The following is a 20,411-nucleotide window of genomic DNA, read 5'->3' as shown; positions in this document are numbered from 1 at the left end:
TCTCATTCTTCTGGAAGTTGTGTTGCATTTGAGGCTGATCTCAGGTACGTGGCAAGGGAGTTCAGTGGTTTAACAAAACGCTGGTCACAAGTGCAGTCATAGAGCCCAGGTTGCCACACACTTAACAGATTGGTTTTTTAGAAATCACTCTAGTGAGAGGTGCACTGTCTGGACTCATTTCCATGACTGGTGGTTTGGTTTCTGAGCCTCTTTTGTACCTTAGTTACATGGTTTTTTGTTTCTCATCGTTGGGGAAATGCTTTTTTTCTAAAGTACCAGAAAGCCTTGCTGCATGCTGGGTCTTGCTTTTCATGTCAAGACTTCCAAGAGCTGAGGAGAAATCAAAGGTGGGCTTCAGAACTCCTGCAGAGGGCTGGAATATTTGAAGCTTAAAGAGCATAACCTGTTCCTTTAGTAAGAACAGCCTGTTGTGTGAAATCCCACGGGATCTCTTGCAGCCAGGCCTGAGGCACTGCCTTGTTTGAACACATACAACCTTTGGGGAAGAAGGGGAAAAAAAAGCAGCAAAATGGGGGTACTGAAATGCTCAGCAAGACAGAGGTCACAACCTGTGGGCCTGGAGTAGGACTCACTCCCAAGTGGTCGCTGCTCCGGAGCCGCTGTATCCAGGTGAGTGGTGTCTGCCATGGACACAAGCACTAGTCTTGTGTCTTATGTATTATAGCTTTAACAATTAATCTTGTATTTTCTACTTTAAATACTTAGAGGTCCTGAAAGAAACACTGGCTCCTGCCAGGGAGTACATGGTTGGCATTACCAGTTGATGAAGTGCACCGGCTGATCCATTCGTTTTCCCTTCAGTATTTTGAACTGTGCCACAGGTACTGTGGAAAGAGGCAGCAAAACGGGAAGAGAAGGCGTTTAGTTATTTTTAAACAAAAAGAAATTGATGGTCCATATACTTAACTAGATGATGCTGATGGAAAGACTTTTTCAAGAATAGTCCTATTTAGACTTACACTGCAAATTTGACAGCTCCTCATGATGGGCAGATGAACCCAGTAGCACCATGGGCCTGTTTCCCTGCCAGTCTACAGGGCCAGCGTATGTCTAGCCGCATGTTAAACCAGCTGTACTTACAGGAGGAAAGGCTAGTGGACCCCTGGACTGGAACACTTGTGTTAAGCTAAGAATTTGACATTTAAAAACCTATTTAATCCTCTTCGGGTTGCGTGGAGCAGACTTGTACCAGCTTACTGTGCTCTCCTATGCTGCAGCTTCCTCTAGAGCAGAGCAATGTTTGAAAGGTGATGGTTGCTCATTCTGGCCTTGCAGACTTGATCTGTATTAAGCCTATGTCTGCCTGGGTTGTGATTCCCTGGTGTCCTGCCAGGAGTGAGTATACACTCCTGCTGTGTGGGTGAGCTTGCTGCTGCGTGTCTGAGCTTCACAGTGCGCTGACCCTACAGCCATGCGGTATCTTAATCCATCTGCATGGTGGGTACATGGTCCATCTAATACATGAAGTACAACTTTCCAAACAGGTGGTTAAAGTACCGGATGAAGATGTGTAAAACCTTCAAAGCACCATGCAGAAGCCTTGATGTTTTAGGTAGTTTCCCTATTTAAAGCAAGTACAGCTGACTGGATCGTACACAACTACAACTGTGCCAGCAGGAGGACATCTGTCAGCCTCAGAGGATCATCTCTTGTCTTGTCCTGCTCCGGGGAGATGCAGCCACCTCCAGCTGGGGGTTGTGCTGGTGCAGCTGTGACCAGGGCAGAGCGGCAGAGCAGCCATGTGGTGGTGCGGATGTTGTCAATACCAAGGTACGTGTCCCAGGCAGTGGTTCGTAGCTTTACTGTCCTCTGTTTACATCCAGCTTCTGTCCTTTAGCAGTGACCACTGGTCTCTGTTACCTACTTACCCCACACCTCTGGTGTTAGGGACCTTGGCTGTGATCCATCAGCGAGTACAGCAAAATTAGTCACTTTTATTTAAAAGAAATAACATTACAAATAAGTGTGCAAAACAATTTCTGTGATTATACACGTAAAAGCAACATGCAACTTTGACATCAAAGTCTGCGTAGAAGTTAGTCCTTAGTATGTTACATGACACTAAACGAAACTTGTCAAATTTAGTGTGCAGCTAAACAACCTTAGAGGGACCTACCATCTGTGAAATGGGACTCTGAAGAGGAGGCCTCCCCTTCCTTGGGCATTCTGTGCTCGGAGCAGAGCTTGTATCTATCTTGGCTTCTTGTTTAGCATCTTGTGCCTTAGTTTAGCAGTAAATATGTGTTGGCCATGTAACAATTTTGGGAAGGAGTTTACATGTCAGTGGGTTTAGTCTCACCTGACTGTCCCTAGGCCAGCAGAACTTGGTTTGCAACATCCCACGTGGAAAGAAAAAAAGGAAGGGTGGCAGGTTGGAAGCCACTGCAGAGAGGTGCTTCATGCCCCTGGTTCAGTGACCATGCTGGAGATGTAGTATCCCATCACAGCATTCCAGAAGCATCAGAACAGCTTGTGCACTGGTTCAAGGGGGGCACTTAATCCTGGAGCAGCTGTTCTGTTGCAGGAGGAATTACTCACTCCACTGCTCCAGGAGCTCCTGGTGTCCAAGCACCCTGTGTGCCTGCTCTGTACCCTGGTGAGAGGGCGGTTGGGTCACTTAGTACCTAAACCCACCTTCAGCCTTCCTGTGCAGTTTGGCATCTTCCATAGTTGGTACTGATCACTTCACTTGACCACAGGCATACAGGAGCAGTGGTCTGGGGCTGTGCAATTGCCACCCTCTTCCCTCCCCAGGCCAGGTCAGGCCAAGCCTGGCTGAGGCTAACAGTCAGCTCTGGCCACACACTTGTCCCCCCTTTCCTCTCTTCCCCTTGGGTGTGGTCAGGCAGCACCCTGCTCCCTACTGGGCTGGTAGAGGTTTATCTGCATGTGATCCATAGTGTTCCCCCCACTCCCAGCCATTCAGACCTCCTCTGCTGGCACTTCCCTTTCTCTGAGGCCAGGTGTAGGTCTGTACAGCCCTGCAGCTCTTCAGTGTGGCAGGCACTCACGTTCAATTGAAAGTCGTTTCACAGTTTAGAGCAAGAGAAACCCAGTAGGCACAAGCTTGTTGAAAGCCACATCTTGAAAACTTGAGTTGATGACAGTAACCCAAAGAGATTTTAATGATGAATACTTGCAGAAATGAGAATAAACATACGTAGTCCACTACTTCAGAGCCTCCTGTGATTGTGCTGGGCCAGGCTTCCTAGTAAGGTCTGCTAGACTTCTTGATCAGTACTGGCCACTCGTATACTGTCCTTCCAAAGGTGTGGAATAGCCAGGGCAGTGTTTTGACCCGTGCACTCCCCTCAACCCGATCAGAGCTTGTCATCAGTCATTTCTAGAAACTGAGCATAGACATCCCTTGAGCATTCCCCTTTTTGGTTGAACAAGAACTTGTAGTAGCTGCCATCTGCACATATTGCTGAAACAGAAACAAAGAGGGTCAGTTCAGCTGGGCAGAGGGATAGGTTTGCTCCCCAGCTCCAGGCCAGTGTAGCCAAAAACCTGGTTCTCCAGAGAGAACCTGGGGAAGCCTCCACTGCTTACCTAGGACAGCGTTTGGCTCTGTTCCAAAGGCACAGATGCACGGAGAGCCTGAGGGAACCTGAAATTTGGAAAAACTCCATTTGGAACTGAAGTATTTTGGGAGAAAGGTGGCAGAGGCCAAACTGAAAGAGAGAGAGGGGAAAAAAAGGCATAACGACTTAGTAAGGTGTTCACTTAAGTTGACTTAGAACTGCTCGTGTGTCTGAACATGTCATAGGGTTCACGCTAATGGCTGGTTTTGATGGGCTTTTTGTCTTCTTTCACAAAATATCCAATAATAGGTACGATTCCCTTTCTAGGGGAGGGGGACCCTGCCACTAACTACATTTCTGCTTTTACATTCTTAAGCAACTGCAAAAACTGCCAAAAAGATTGATTTTTAGTCAGATTTTAGAAACTGCTTTATGTGAAATAGCCACAAACTATGTGCTGAGATCGCCACAAAAGCAACACCCTGACCTGCTGCTTGATTCCTACTGCTTTGCAAAGGACAGTGGTAAATGTGGCAGTGGCTGTTACCATCCCAAATCCACAGCTTCACTCAAGCACAGCACACTGGTCTTACCACCTCCATAGTGCAAGTACTTGCTACTGCCTGACAAGACCCGTACTCTGAACTCTTGTTAAAGCCCCTCCACAGCCCCCGAAGGCTTCAGAATGCCTCTGGCCCTACCTTGACTGCTTATTTCTTTTGGGGTCCTCTGCAGCAAAGATGTGCACTGTGCCGTGGTCGCTGGACACGCAGATCAGGGAAGCATCCTGATTGAAGTTAATACTGTAGAGAACACAGGCGGTTGAAGTCTTGCTACTGAACATGACCCCTACAGCTCCCAGTGTGCACAGAAGTGCTGCTGCAGCTGCTGGCTGGAGCAACTGCAGGGCAGGGAGCAATGGCTCCACTCTGCAGGTGCTGGGGCTGCTCCTTCGCTGACAGGATGAAAAGCCCCTCAGGGGGCAGAGGGCCTGGTTTATCAGCAGCCATGCTGCAGGCTGCCTCGACACAGACAACATCTGTGTGGGACATTCAGCCACTGCTGCGAGGACACACACACTATGCTATGATGAGGTGCTGGATTCAGTGGGCAACACTCGTACCTGGAGTGGTGCTCAGTAAAAGAAGGGGAGTTGCCCCACTCCTGGGAAAATGCTTCCAGCAGTAGGTAAGGGTCAAACCTCTGCCAGGGGCTCTCACATGCAGAGTGGCACTGTGTGAGAATAAACCTCCCCTTGTCCCAGGGTGCCCATCCCAGCCTCTCTGGGCAGTGTTAAACCGGGTCATTGCCTTCCCCATATTCAGTGTGGAGGTGACATACCCCCCAGCTCCCCTTTACTTGACACACAGCTGGATTATCAGTACATAATCCATGCTGGGCTTCGCCAGCTACTGCTTTCTCCTCACCAGCATGGAGCAGAGAAGAGGCAGCACAGGCCCACTGTACCCCTGTGCCTGCAGCACCATCAGTTCCCTCTGCTTTTTGGAGATGACTTGGGTGCTGATGCCACAAGGGCGCCTCAGCACACCGCCACCCACAAGAGCCAGCAGAGCAATTAAACATACCAGTAGATGTTGGCTGCCTGTGATCCTCTGCGTAGCTCCTGGATTAAATGCCCTGATGAAGTATCAAATATTCTTATGAGGGTCCCCTTGAAAAGGAATCAAGCATTGCATTAGCAAAAACAGAGGCTTCTCTTTGCATCTGTGAACGCATCCGAGACTTCCACCTGATCAGCATGCCCTACATACACCATTTTTCAACTCCCATAGGTCTGGGAGAACCTCTCACTGTTAACTGCTGGGAAGGATTATCAAATTTCACACACACCCCCCCAATATTACAATGCTTTGGCTCTTGTTCCTTAGCTACTCAACTCAGGAACTTTCTTCCAGGTTACGTTGTAAAGCACTAGTGCAGCCCTGGCCTTAGTTTGCAAACACTGGAGCAGACTTGTGTATAGGGTTTTGGGCTGGGGTTCTGCACATAATTTCTTTCTTCTTCCCCACATTCACTATTCTGCTTTGGTTGCTACTGTGGAATTTCTTTTTCCCACTAAATACATTCAGGCTGTGGCTGGACTCACAATTAGTTCAGTTGAAGTAATGTAGAAGAATTAGTTACCTGTCCCATGCTTATTATCTGTATTGATCCAACCCTGAGGGATCCCAGAGTCAGGTTACAGACAGCGCTGTGTTGGAGAACTGCACTTCAGTTAAACCCAGCTGACACCAGAGACGCACAACAAGTCAGTGATCTCAAATAAAGGGACTTTCACCTGATTAAGAGTGGGTCTGCCTCATCCCCCACAACTCCTGCCATGCACCTGGTTAACAAAAGCATCTCTCTGGTCACACACCAGTAACTACCAGAACCCAGCAGAGAGAGAGGTAAATACCAGCTGAGTTCTGATTTAAGACTCAAGCTGGAGATGTCTGCTTGCACCCTGCTCACAATGGCAGTTTGCTCATCCTCCTGTTTCAGGCTGAAAACACTAAACCTTTTCTCTATACCAGGAGAGGAATGTGTTAAGACACATTCAGCAGATGACTATTTTATTTAGCATATTCAGCCAAGGAGCTGGCAGCTTTAAGAGCTTTGTTTAGAAGATCTATAGTAATTAAGCTCAGTTAACAAAGCCTGTGGCTGCACTTTCTGTTTTTAAGCTTTTCAAGCTATAGGCTGTGCAGTAGAAACTCTTCTAAGCAGAGACTGGATGGATTAATTTAGCTTCTGCTTGAGCAAGTCATTCCAGCTGAGTGCAAGAAGGTAGCAAGGACTTGGCTACCTCAGCCCCAGTGCTCCTCAGGAGCCACATCTCACAAGCCAACTTCCCAGACATCCCCTGGAGAGGGCAGCTCCACAGCTTTGCCTCCTGTCTGGTGCTCCTTTCAGCACCCAGCCCAGAGGGGTTTGCATTACACACAGGAACTTCAGATTTCTGTCAGCATAATTTAACCAGAATTAATGAAGGTGAAAGAATGCAAATAAGCCTCCCCCACCCCCTTTGCTTTTAAAATCAATAGTATCTGATAGCAGAACATGACACTTGTGCACTGCTTGGGCCAGATCTCAGTCAAATGCCACTGAAGAGCCACTGGTGCAGTGCTCAAACCCAAACATGACCTCTGGGTCACTGTGGTGTATCCTACCCCAGAGGAACGGTGGAGATCCAGACTGACACTGCGTACATCAGTGACAAATCTTCCAGGTAGTTACTGCCAGCCTTTCCCACAAAAAGGATGCTACTTCCTGTTCCATGAGAACTCGCTGCGCTGGAGCACACGGTACAGCAGAGGTAGGAGGATGCAGGACTCTTACTTTTTCTGATGCTGTTGCAATCCTTGTTCCCTGCAGGTTCAAAGCGATGCAGCTCAAGACTCCTTCATGGGCTGGTATGTCTACAGGAGGCTTTTCTGTATTGGCGAGATCTACTATCTGCACGTGCCCAGTGTGCGTTCCAGGAAATGCAAGAAGAGAGTTATTACTATTCGGACAAAGGACACAGAGACCTACAAGACAAGGAAGAAGAGAGTAACGGTGTAGTTTCCATCATAAAGTTCTCAAAGTTTCTAAAATATTGGTAATTTCAGAATAAACGAACATGTAGGAAATCAGAATTTCATTTTAATGGCTACTGCAGCATCCCAGAACATGATCTGTCCACAAGTGCAAAGCACAGAGAAGTAAGGGAGTAGCATAGTTTCAACTTGCTCTCATCACTTCATTTCAGAGTAAGCTAGTGGTGGTTACCTAAAACTTGCATGTTCTCAGAGACAGCTCCATCAGTCTGCAACAGCAAAGGTGTTTAAATAAGAAATAGTCTCCTTAGGAGTTTAGAAAGGGTGAGAGTTTATAACAGCTGACAGTTTAGTTTCTCTACACAAACATGGAGTTTAGAGGGTCTTCACAGTAAGAGCACATGGCTCTTATAGAAACCAAATCTGTATTGTAACAGGAGTACATGAAAAAGCTTTTCCATGCCAAGTATCAGCCTGGAGAAGAGAAGGCTCTGGGGAGACCTTAGAGCAGCTCCAGTGCCTAAAGGGCCAACAAGAAAGCTGGAGAGGAGCTTTTGACACGGGTCTGTAGGGACAGGACAAGGGGGAATGGATTTAAAGCGGCAGAGGGGAGACTGAGATGAGCTCTTAGGCAGAAGCTCTTCCCTGTGAGGGTGCTGAGGTGCTGGCACAGGGTGCCCAGAGAAGCTGTGGCTGCCCCATCCCTGGCAGTGCTCAAGGCCAGGTTGGACACAGGGGCTTGGAGCAAGCTGCTCCAGTGGAAGGGGTCCCTGCCTGTGGCAGGGGTTGGAACTGGAGGAGCTTTAACCCAAACCATTCTATGAAGTAGTATTAATGTTAATATCCATTTTATAAACACAAAAGCATCTCCACAGGGCATGACTACAGTGCACTCAGTAAACTGTTCAATGACCAGCAATCCCAGACACAGCTACAGGCTGGGCAGAGAAGAGATTCAGAGCAGCCCTGCAGAGAAGGACTTGGGGGTGATGGTCAATGAGAAAATGAACATGAGCCAGCCTCAGTGTGCGCTTGCAGCCCAGAAAGCAACCGTATCCTGGGCTGCATCAAAAGGAGCGTGACCAGCAGGTCCAAGGAGGTGATCCTGCCCCTCTACTCTGCTCTTGTGAGACCTCACTTGGAGCATTGTGTGCAGTTCTGGTGTCCTCAACATAAAAAGGACATGGATCTGTTGGAACAAGTCCAGAGGAGACCACAAGGATGATCAGGGGCTGGAGCACCTCTTGTATGAAGATTGGCTGAGAAAATTTGGGCTGTTCAGCCTGGAGAAGGCTGCATGGAGACCTCATAGCAGCCTTCCAGTATCTGAAGGGGGCCTATAGGGATGCTAGGAAGGGACTCTTCATTAGGGACTGTAGTGATAGGACAAGGGGTAATGGGTTAAAACTTAACCAGGGGAAGTTTAGACTGGATATAAGGAAGAAGTTCTTTACTATGAGGGTAGTGAGGCACTGGAATGGGTTGCCCAGGGAGGTTGTGAATGCTCCATCCCTGGCAGTGTTCAAGACCAGGTTGGACGAGGCCTTGGGTGACATGGTTTAGTGTGAGGTGTCCCTGCCCATGGCAGGAGGGTTGGAACTTGATGATCTTAAGGTCCTTTCCAACCCTAACTATTCTATGATTCTATGACGTACTAACCAACCCATTCATGCAGCTGCAGATGAACAGAACAAACCCACAGGCGCTCCCCAGCCCACACACACAGAACTGACCTTTAGGGTTGTAGCAGGTTTCAAAGACGTGCAGCTGGTGGGGATTGTGTGTGAACGTGAAAACTTTGATCATCGAGTCCAAGACTACCACAATCCTGAAAGAGACAAAGAGTTCCTGTGACTTGGGGTGGGTGAAACCAGGACAGACACCAACTTAGATCTGCAAAGGCTTTCAACTGATTTAATGGCTGTGTGTCCCTCCCAGCATTGCATCTATGAGCCTGCAAAGCCCTTTTATCCAACCCCTCCACCCACAGAGACTCCAGCTGTTAAGAGATGCTCTTGCTCTAGCTCTGCTGAATCCCTTTCACACTCCTCTGTACCTAGAAAAGCAGTAGCCACATGAGAACACTTCCTGACATTAGGGGGCCAGAAAATCTTACAGCCTTTTCACCAAGGCTTCAGGTAACAGTTCACAGCCCAAGTACACTGCTAACGCCTAATGCCTGCCCTTGAAAACCTGGTTTAGTTCCTGGAGTTAAAGCAGGATCTTTTTCTTGCTACAAACAGCTAGAAATGAGTAGCAACAGTGTAAAGAACCAAACCACATTTGGAATGCTGTCATACCCACCTGTCTCTTCGCAGCTTAACGGCTTTGACTTCTGTTGAAAACTCGATCTCAATGACAGTTTTCTTCTTCAGGTCATCCCAGATCATTACTGGAACAGTGCAGAGATTGCGTTAGAAAAGCCTGAAGAGCCCCATCCCTTACAACAGCTTCTGGTGTCTAAGAAGGCTAATCAGAGGTGCATCCAATAGTAAGCAGTTACAGGCTGGCACCCTGCTAACCAGAATGTATCCACCACACACCAACCTGCTCTCTCATGCTGTGACTCGCGCAGGTAGGAGCTTGTAAACTACAACCACAAAAGCTGACAGTAAAAATAAATACATTTTTCTAAACACAATCTGGAGTTTTTTTGTTCTGCTCCAAGAGTTACAAATGAGGAAGCAGTAAAAAAAGAGTGTTGTATTTTCCCACAGAGCTTGCCAACAGGGAGCTCTTCCACCCTCAGGCTGCTGAGCCTGTGCATAGCTAACTGTGAGGAGCGCAGCCTTTGCCACCAGGTCTCGGAGCCTGGGCAATGCAGTTACCACCACAGTGCTGCAACTATCTCACTGCTCCTGCTGCACCATCCCTTTCACCCAGCCTTCAGGATGCCAGACCCCAGCTCAAGGAGGTCTGGTTTGTTTTGAGTTCCCCAGGCAGTTACACACAGAGCAAGGCAACCCTTTACAAGATCGCTCAGACTCACCTTTGTTAGGTGGGTACTTGGGCTTCTTTCCTCCACCTACCAGTGCTAAATAGTTGCAACGAAACAACATCTCCACGTGGCCAACGCCACCCTCTAGGAATTCTGCAAGACAAATGAATGTTATTTCAGTGTCAGACCCCGTTACATTGACATCTCTTCTTCCCTCACTGTTAGAATAAAAGCTTGTGTTCTCCAGCACATCTCTCAGGCATCAGAGAAGACTGGTGCCTTCTTATCCTGGCTGACCCTAAAAAACAGAGAATCCTCTAAGACTGGTGGTGACAGGCAAGAAACCTTCCCTAAAAGGGTGGAGGTTTGGGGGTTTTGTTTGATTTGTTCTGGTTTTGGTGCTTGTTTAAGATCAGAATCCTCAGCACAATTGCCTTATTTTTCACAGCAATCCAGACCACCCCTGTTGCTGTCACACAGCTGGGACAGCTTTATCCTGATCTATAGAAAAAACCCAGCAAGGTTTAAAACATGCTGCATGAGAGGAGATGAAGCAACACCATCTTGGCAGCTCAGTAATGCCTGTTACATAGCCGGCTTGGAAATAACCTTAGAAAGATTTCATCAGCTCAAATGCATTTCTCACACACATTTCAAGTCTGATGTTGCTCTGTTATGCTAACGCCACGCATTTAGAAAGATGCCAGCAGCATTCATTAGTCATAACCTTTTTATGTGCAAGGGGATGTGTCTTAATAGACCTGGATTTGAGGGAAGAAGGGAAACACACATTGATGAACTAGAAGCTCTAGTGCTGTTCTCTGGAGCACACCTGTAGCTGCTGGAACAGGTAAGTAAGGTCTGGCTCCAGCAAGCCTCAACTTGGTGATGCAGAAAACAGTGAAAGCAAACCAGACCAGCTGGTGCAGACAGCTTCTCCTTCAGAGTGCAAGAAAAAGAGGTTTATTTTCTTTTTACTGCAGAGAAAGTAGCATACACCATGCTCATGGTGCAAGGGGAGGAACAAAGATCAACCAGAGGGGTTTATAATAAAAGAACTGTTCTATTTAATGACATTTGGGGGGGCACTTGGCTTTGTTTATGTAGCTTAGAAGGATGTTTGGCATTCCGCTGAGGAGAGGGAACTGAACTGTCAGGAGGAGGCTGGCTGTGGCCTTCAAGGTAGATGAGCAGAGTTAATAATAAACTTCCAAAGACTGTCCAGTACCTCCACACACCGGTAGGCTGGAGCAGGAAATGCAGATGAAACCAGTGAACTGCTTCAAAGCTAAAGCAGCAGCTGAAATTTCGCAAGGACAAGAGAGAGGGAGAGACCTACTGTCAGAAACAGGGATGGGAGAAACCAGCAACAATGCCTGAGGAGCTGGGAGCCCTGCAACAGGAAGATAGAGACATATGCATGAAGGAGAGGACAAGAGAGTTTCAGTCAGATGCTAAGCAGTGTAGCAGTACATCTGGATGAGGAACTGATGCTGGGGCTTTGACCACAGAATGCTGAAAGTAGATGCCTGGAAAGGTAACCACACTGGAGCAGTAATGCCTTGGATTTCATACAAGTCCTTGTGGTTTCTTCACACCATTTTTGAGTTTCCTTCCTGAACAGTTGCATTTGGACACTACCCCCTTCCGCACCAGATTCTCCTCTTAACTCCATTAAAGCATTCAAAGCACGACAGCACATTTCACTATGAAGAGGTATTATCACCATGACAAAGTCTTAAAATACTTACAAATGCTAGCCCAAGACAGTTTAAGAACATGCAACATGTTCTGGAGCTGTTAGAACACTTTAATTGTTCTCTTTACAGTTCTGACACTTGATAACTGGATGAGGAACTTCATGGAACTCCTGGCTATAAGACAGACAAGGCAGGGTGGAACAGGTAAGACCTGGCTTCATACTGGGTTACAGGAATCAACCAATCAGACAAGTTCCAGCTGGGAATATTCTTAGGTAGGTTTAAAAATACACAGAAGATGACCAAGGTTTCTCTGTGCACCTATGCAGCCGGTACAGCTTGACCTCTCAGAATCCACAGGGAAAAGGCAATCCAACTCATATGGAGCATTGTGCCAGAGGAGTCCTGCAGTATGTCCCCAGCTACCGGCAGGGAGAGTTCTGACACGGAACTCAACAGGACTTCAAGCTTCACTCTGATCCTTTGAGCACGCTATCACAGATGACAGTCCCAAGACATGTTACTTATGGAAGAATTTGCTATTAAGAATAGAAATAGTTTGTCAGCTTTGGTCACATGAATACTGACTAAAATCCCTAAGAGCACTAGAAAGTGAAAGCATGCCTGGTTTCATAGGAATTGCTCTGTTAAATACATTTTTCCTCTTATTAAATCCTTCCTATCACCACAGGCTGGAAACACTGGGTGACATGGTCAGCATGGCAGCTTTCTGCCTATATTTAGGGTTAGAATCAATGGCTCGGTTTCATTTTCCCTTATTTCTACTGAGTTAGGTTTGCTTTCTGATGAAAAGCCCCACTACCTGTTAATGTGGCTCATTTGGTCATTTCTGGCAAGACATGATTACCGCTTTGAGATCCTTTCTTAAGCATACAGAGAATGTAAGATTTCAAGTATTAGAGGTGGGTGCTCACAGTGCTCTTGCAAGCAGTACTCTTAAGTATGAGAAATGTTAGGCTCAGATCTCCAGTAGAAAGGCAGCAGTGTCATTGCTGCACTAGATCATTCAGATTACTACACAAGAACACAACAACTTCTCCTGATGGTACATGACACTGCTGCAGCAATAACTCCTCTCCCACTTGTGAATAATGGGACAACTTATCTCCCACTCAGGGCTACAAACATTAGCAATGGCTACACAATTCAGCCGCTGCAAGAATGTGAGACAAACACATCATCAGTTAGCTTTATGCAAAGTAATAACATTTAAACATTTGAGTAAGTGAGAGTCCCTTCAGGACCAGCATGGACTTCCTTTCTTGAGGCTTTATTCAAAGCCTTCCAGTGATGGAACAGTGAAAGCTAAGCAAGAATCTTACAGAAAACACAAGAGTAGGATGAGCTTCAAAGGCAAAATTAGCACAATATAATGAGTAAGCATTTTACCTTGTTTCTCTTTTTCTTTCAGGGGATCTGCATTATACACTCGGAATCCATTTTCCATCCCACATGCAAAGCATCCTGTAGTAAAAAGCACATATATATACACATATATAGTAACTGCGAGATACACTCAAGAACTAAGCAAGAGCCAGAGGGTTAGGAGCACGACTTGGTAACTGCATTGTGTTAAACTCAAGCTGAAGACCACTTGCAGCTTTGTTAGTGGTTGCAAGTGAAAACCCTTTAGAGCAGTTGTCCCCCACTTTGAGTAAAGGCCAGTGGAAAGTTCTCAGTATTCTTTTTTAGACAGGTGAGAAAGGAGAGCAATTCCCACCCCATCTGTATCCTATGCCAGGCACTGCAGAGGGAAAGAAACCTGTATTTTACTTTTCATGGCCCAGCAGTCATTATGAAGCAAACCCCCTCCTTTCTTATTAAATCCAAATTTACACCACGGTTACAACTACATGAGTATGATCCGTTGCTCACGTTGCCGCAGAAGAAAGTTTCTCAAAAGTAGCTTTAAAGAAAGCTCTAAGAGAGCTACTGCTGTCAGATGTCAATAATTGCATGCCAGTAGCTTAAGTCTAAACCAGGGAATTATTAGAAGATAAATTAAAATACTCTGGAAAATGATTTCAATTACTTTTATGTCCAGAATTAACTGTGTGCCCTTTTAGTGGAACCCACAAACTGCCAGCATCATGTCCTGTTGTACTTGCTAAGGGGTGGATGCAGTTACTAACATAAAGAAATGCCCACAAGAAGTTAGAGCAATTACAAGTCATTAAGAAGCTGTTGCTGAAGGCAGACTGACAGAACATTAGCTACTACATGATGTATGTGCACTGCATCAAAAACCCAGTTTAAGATGAAGGTACTGGAACAAAGATACTCAGATTAGCCTGGTTTTACTTTTACCCACTGCAGTGACTGCAAGGGTATGACCCCCCACCAGTAAAATTGAGGAGCTGTGTCTAAAGGCACCCCTTCTCCAAACTCACACCCCAAAATCACAGGGTGGTGGGGAAGGAAGGGAAGTCTTCACTCTTAACGTATGGTCTCCAAACCATCTGCTCACAGCCAGGTCATCCATGACTTCTTGCACACAGACTCTACTGGTTTGCCTAGCAAAGGCTCAGAAGCTGGCAAAAAGGCTCAGAGTGCAAGAGGCTGCTTCAGGTATTCCTGGTGTTAAAGGTCACAAAGAGCCAGCAGTGTTCACCCAACACACACCGCTCACTGCCTGTGCTCTGCACACTGTGTGCGTAATACAAGCTCAACTGGAAAAGTTGCATATGCTCACTGAAGAGCAAGGGAGCAACATTCAAGCCACATCTCCCACTGCTCCTATCCTGATGGAGGTTAAGATGTCACAGGAAACAATACAACTGGTGCCATCTTTTTTTGTTGTTGTTGTCATAAACCAGACAAAAAATGTCTATGTTCTTGCATAACAACATAAAAACTTACAATAAATTTGATCTTGGCAACAGCATTACCTTAAAAACTCTGTAATTTGGTAAAAATAATAGTGGATTTGAGATTCATTTTTAATACTTCAAGAGTTTAATTCCATGTAGGACCACTTAAAAAACCACCACCAACCAATCCCAACTAAAGCCTACCAACCAAACACAACTTCCAACCAACCAAAGCCAACAGCAACATAAAAAAGAGACACCCCCCACCCCCCCGCTTTTGGGACAGGCATCCTACAGGGTGTGGGGAGCGTTCAGCAGCATCCTTAGAGTTCCCATTCAATGAACGCACATACAAAGGAATAATTACAACAAGATCCATCTCTGCACCCTTTAGTGTAGGAAGGAAACCAGTTAAACCCTCTTATTGTCACACAGTCACCACCAGCAGAGCCACAGGCCCAACATAGTGAACTGTTCTAACACTACCAGTCAGCTAACCAGAGAAAAAAATAACACACACAAACTTAACCTCCCCAACCCAAAAGGCTCACAGAGGCACAACTTCACCTGTCCAAGATTTTGTACTAAGTTAAGTGCAAAAAGCTCTTATTTACACGTGTAAATACACCCAGTGATTAACAAGAATAATTATAGAAAATCAGTAAATGTATTGAAATAGATGATTTTAAAATAACCATATTAATTTTACCTCCTCCCTTCTCCACACATCATTCATTAGTTTGCTGTCAACTGAACACACAGGGATGCTCTGTGCTGAAACCACAGCACCAACAAGCTGCTGCCTCCTGCAGTCTGCTTCCAGCAAATACATTGTACTTTACTGGGACAACTTGGAAGTAAGTGACAATGGAAACGTGTCTCTATGTAAAACAATACTGTACTTCCGGTACCTGTAGTGTGTATCCATGTCATTATTTTTCCAACAGCAGTTTTATAACACAATATTGTGTTTGTAGGAGAGTGAAGCTCAAATGTTCAATAGTAAAAGAGCGCTGTAAAGTTCTACTTGTGTTAGTATCAGCAGCTTACAACAAACCCAAATGGAACATTGCTGATGCAATAAGATGCAGACATGATATTTCCTGTAGCACCACTATAGCTATTCTGCAGGAGTAACCTCGTGACTAAGACGTGGGCTGCTTCTGATGTCTTCGGAATCATCTATATTTTAACTGGAGACAGCACACCAGAACTGGGGACTGTGAGTAACAGTGAGATTCCCCACGCAGTGATCACTGCTGACAGAGATAGGAAGATCTCAAGTCACAGCAACTCCAAGCCAAGTAAGCAGGAAAAAACAACATACAGGAAGATTACTGCTACTCATTCAATTCCAGGTTACAGGAACAGCTTTGGAGCTTGGTGTTTCCTATCTTACTGAGCCCAGTGTTAACCAGTGGGATCCCAAATTCAGCAGCTATGGCTTATAAGCTCTTCTGTACGAGAGAGCTGCAGCAGGGCTGCCAGAAGAGGGAATTGCTGCAATATGTTCTCTTCCACGGGAAGTTCACATCTCATTTTAAGAGGGGCCAGACATGCTGTCACTGACAAAAGACAACTCAGATACTTACAGAAATAAATAAAACATTAACTATTGCAGAATTATCAGCTTAACCCACTTATTCCTACAGTAAAAGTGCCATTTACCAACACTCCCAGTGAGACCACAAGCAAGTTTTGTTTTTCTAAAACCAAAGACAAAGGAAGGTTTAACCTCATGACTGTCCTAGAAGATGCCACAAGCTGAAAGGGGCATGAGGACTAAGAAATCTGCAGGCTTTAGGGCTTAAGATCCAGAAACTGCCACAGTGAAATAAGTCAAGGGAAGCGACAGGTTCCTGACCACAGCAAATTCCGTCTACAGCCATAAGAGAGAGCACAGAACCCTACTAAAATTTATAGGTTCATACAGCAAAGCATTTCAGTCCACTAAAGGACATCATGCAAGGAAGCCAAGTGTTTCAACATGAAAACAAGTCTACACCTCGGTTTTCAAACTAGCTTTAGACTACAACAGTGACAAAAGAAAAACTTGTCAGCAATTCACATGTAGACTTTCTGGTGTGGTAATTTGTGAGGAGGTTTTGTCTACTCATTGCTGTAAAGCAGTTTACTGTCCTGAAAGCATCAGAAGAGTGCCTGAAATAAGGCATCTATCAGCTAAAGTCAGACTATTCTATTATAGAACACCTCAGAACACCTTGCAATATGGGCCTTAATTTTGGGGCATTACATTGTTTGTTTAATTTAAAACCAGAAAGTGGTAAAGATCCCCAATAGGAAAGCACAGTCTCACTCAAAACAGAGCAAGGGAAGCACACCTTGGGAAGACAGCAGGTGGTTTAACACTTGTCAGTCACAGACATTCAGACTTGGACTGACTTACTAGCTCATTCCTCCCACCCTTCCACCATGATGGGACTGGCTAGTTTTAAAGTACTAGGAAATTAGGTTATTGTGACAATAAATGCAGACACCCACAGGACTGAGCTTCAGCACTTCAGTGATTCATACTTCTATTTTTGGTAGAAGCAACAAGGAAGAAGTGAGCTTTTCCTCTTACCCACTCTTCTCTGAGCAGCCACAGAACTACCTATGCTTTAACACTTTAAAAGGCCCTAGTGAAGTGTTAGCATGTTCCCTACAGTTCAAAAGTCACCACTCATAACAGGAAGAGCTCCAGAAGCCTGCACATGAGAACCAAACAGGGTTTGTTCCTGAAGTCCTTTGTTGTTACTCAGTTGGCTAGCCAGGCTTAGGTAGGATGGGACCTGAATGCTGTCAGCTCACCAACTCCCAAGACAAATTCCTGAACTTTGGATGTGACCTTATCAAAAACAGTGTTTATTCTGCAGTTACTGCTACAGAATTTAAGGAAGCCTTTGCAACAAAGAATAAGTTTTACACAATGAAACAATGCGCTAAAGGCATTTTGTAATAAGAAACTTCTCACACAGTTCTCCTTATAACCGAGCCCCACCAAGGCTGCTCATTCAGTGTTACTGCTTCCTCACAGACCCCTGCAGGTCAGAAATGAAACTCATGCTCACAAACCTCTCTTTCCATCTCTGCAAATGCAAGATGGAAACACGTGTAGAGCTGCTGAAAACCTGAGTATTGTTTTGAAGTCAGCAGGAGAGCATGAAGAGAGCTACCAAGCAGCTCAGTCCATGAACACCTTGATACACTGCTGACAAAGCTTCATCAGAGACACAAGACCAAATTCAACAGACTAATGCACTTCAATAGCACCAGCAACAGGTACATGATCCACAGCTGAAACAACAGCAGCTGCAAGACTGTCTTAGGCAAGAATACCATTTGTCAAGATAAAAGGATGTTACAAAATGACGACCTGGTAGTCCTTATTCCACAAAAATTACTCTTACTCATAAGACTGGTGCTATTTTTATATTGCACCAGCAAGATGTGGCCCATGCAACCCCTTCCTGGAACAGGTCTTCCCCTTTCTAGCAAAGAAAAAGCAGTAAATTGAGCATAAGGTGAAGCTTTTCAGTGGTCCATGCACCTGCACTTGTCTGCCAGAGCGATCAGGAGCTTTAACTGTAATTTCTGGAATACGAATGAGGCAAAAGAAAAGAAAGAAAACCAAGTTACACCACAATCTTGAATGCAAAGAACTTCCACGGCGAAAATGGCTTTTTGCGAAATACCTTTTCAGGATGCGTTTTCAAGTTTAAGTGCACTTAAATCCCTGTCAGGACGGGTTGTAACGCTGACTTACACAATTCCCCAAGAAACGTTGGCCAGCTTTAAGCAGCGCAACTCGCAAGTCCCAAACCACCACACGAGAGGAAGACGCATTCAAAGACACACGTTATTACACACCGTTCCTCCGTCCCTCCACACGCAGCTCCCTCCGCAGCGGCCGGACACACACACACCGGCACCAGAGCTCACACAACGAGCGGTGCAGCCGCCCCTCTGCGGCCTACAGCAGGGCAACACCTTCCGCCGCAGCAGCAGCAGCGCCCAGCCCTCAGCACCTCAGCAGCCCGGGCAGCCCCGCCCGCCTTCCCGGTTCCTCACCGCTGCCGCCAGCCCCGCCAGGCCCTGGCCCAGCGCTGCGCTCCCCTCACCGGCTCCGGGCGGTTTCCTCCGCCGGGGTCCCAGCCGCGGACCGCCAGCCTCCTGCGGCACCACTGCTGCACAGCACCGGACCCGGGCGGGGCCCTCTCCCCTCACAGCGCCGCGCCGCGCCCCGCCACCCTCCCACGGCCCAGCCCGGCCACCTCACCGTGGTCCTGGTTGAAGCCGGCGTAGAGCAGCCCATTGCCGTGAGGGTTGGCCGGGAGCAGGTTCATGGCTGTTGCCCGTTCGCGTCCGCCCGCCGTCCTTTAAACCATGGCGGCGCCCGCCCGCCTCAGCCCCGCCGCGGGAGCCCGCCGAGCCGAGCCGGGCCGAACCGAGCCGAGCGGAGCCGAGGCAGACAGGCCGGCGGCTGCTTCCGACCCCAGCAGGCAGCGCCGTCGAACGCCGAGGACATCCACCGGCAGCGTGAGGAGCGCCGAGCGATCGAGCGGCGCCACGCCCCGCCCCTGCGGCCGGGCACGGAATGGCGGCGGGGGCGCCCGAGGGCAGTCCGGTTCCGTGCGGGGCTGCGGAGCCCTGCTCCTTACCGGGAGCACCCCCTCACACCGCGGGCTTCTCAACCCAGGGCTGCAGCCTTGGAACCGGGGTGGGGATCCCAGGCTGGTACCACCGCACAGGACCCTGCCGCCCATGGGCTCCCTCCAGCTGTAGAGGGGCGGGTGGTAAGCAAGCTCTCCCATGCAGGGCACACCGAGTATGTCACTGGTAAAACCACGAAATATAGCGAGAATATGTGAAAATAGTTGATGCTTTAACGTGGAAATGCAACTTGAGGGGAAATCAACAGTGAAGTTACTTCAATCAAGATGATGGACTCAATGGGCTGTTGAGGTCCCTTCAAACTTACGTTACCTCATGGCTTTGTGTGTGCTTGCCAGTGTGTGCCAGTGATCCCATGTCCTAATATATATATATAAATATATGTAATATATAATGATGCATATTACATTGTATATATATTTCTATATGTAAAACATACATTTATATATATATATAAATAAAATAATGACAAAGCTTCACCAGAATCGAGGAGTGCCACCAGCCTCTCCTTACTCTGTCTTTATACTGGCTGGCAGAAGGAATAGAGCATCTGACCTTGAGAACGCACACATCCATATTAACATTCTCTCTCCCTAGGCATTCTTGCTGCGTGTCACATACAGAAAGGAAAGAAACCAATGACCCGGTGACTGAAGTGGCCAAGATCATAACGTGGAAGAAACTTGGCACAGCATAGCCACATGCACGGAGAGAGCTCTTCATCCTGCACGCAGCCACTTGTCACACACACATAACCAGCCTGGTCCTGCGGTTTGGAGGTCCTGATGCTGGTTTAACCTCTTGGAGCCGGAGGCTGCTACACACACCTGTCCTCAACGTGTGCAGATGCAATCGCTGCAGTCTGAGAGCTTCACCCCTGCAGCCCACTCGCCGCAGGCAGACCAGGAGGTGGAGCCTGCTGCTCGCCGAGGGAGCCCCGACAGGGATTCCTCCACCGCGCGTTGCCGCTTACGGCTTTAACTACGAGGAGCCTTGTTCCCCATTGCGCTTTTAAAGCAATGATGCACGGACTGGTCCCGGTCCTGGCGTAAATGGCACTTTACTGGCTTGAATCTTCCCTACTCGCCTACAGAGGCTGATCCTGAAGGAATAAGAGCTCCATGTATCACGCAGTAGTGAAGACACACCTAGGGGAAACTGGGATGAAGCTACACCATCAC

The 20,411-nt window shown here is 47.1% G+C and overlaps 1 protein-coding gene across 3 annotated transcripts; it reads right to left on the bottom strand.

Annotated features, from left to right (window-relative positions):
* Nucleotides 1-1,935: 1,935 nt before the first annotated feature.
* WDR45B (WD repeat domain 45B) lies at nucleotides 1,936-19,048 on the bottom strand. 3 transcript variants are annotated; one of them, XM_061376981.1, is made up of 10 exons: nucleotides 18,836-19,048; nucleotides 13,136-13,210; nucleotides 10,077-10,178; nucleotides 9,392-9,479; nucleotides 8,821-8,915; nucleotides 6,888-7,078; nucleotides 5,132-5,217; nucleotides 4,247-4,348; nucleotides 3,574-3,631; nucleotides 1,936-3,448 (listed from the first exon to the last, which is right to left on the bottom strand). In XM_061376981.1, exons 1-9 carry the CDS (start codon nucleotides 18,900-18,902, stop codon nucleotides 3,574-3,576), a joined length of 864 nt encoding a protein of 287 aa, XP_061232965.1. In that variant the 5' UTR covers nucleotides 18,903-19,048; the 3' UTR covers nucleotides 1,936-3,448. The 3 variants fall into 3 exon arrangements, with proteins under 3 accessions (XP_061232965.1, XP_061232963.1, XP_061232964.1); XM_061376979.1 differs by having other exon boundaries at nucleotides 3,574-3,695; nucleotides 18,836-19,047; XM_061376980.1 differs by lacking the exon at nucleotides 13,136-13,210 and having other exon boundaries at nucleotides 3,574-3,695; nucleotides 18,836-19,047.
* Between the last annotated feature and the right edge of the window lie 1,363 nt (nucleotides 19,049-20,411).

Source organism: Neopsephotus bourkii, unplaced genomic scaffold (genome assembly GCF_033783945.1).
Source record: "Neopsephotus bourkii isolate Nb327-2 ecotype Australia unplaced genomic scaffold, CSIRO-AGI_Nbou_v1 NB_1749, whole genome shotgun sequence".
Classification (NCBI taxonomy): Eukaryota; Metazoa; Chordata; class Aves; order Psittaciformes; family Psittacidae; genus Neopsephotus; species Neopsephotus bourkii.
Note: the sequence above shows the minus strand (reverse complement) of the source record. Positions and strands in the feature narration are given on the sequence as shown.

Coding starts and splice junctions, on each gene's coding strand:
- WDR45B (XM_061376979.1), bottom strand. CDS start 18,902: ATGAACCTGCTCCCGGCCAACCCTCACGGCAATGGGCTGCTCTACGCC. Junction 13,211..18,835: donor CGGCTTCAACCAGGACCACG/GTGAGGTGGCCG, acceptor TTTTTACTACAG/GATGCTTTGCATGTGGGATG. Junction 3,449..3,573: donor AGAGCCAAACGCTGTCCTAG/GTAAGCAGTGGA, acceptor TTTCTGTTTCAG/CAATATGTGCAGATGGCAGC.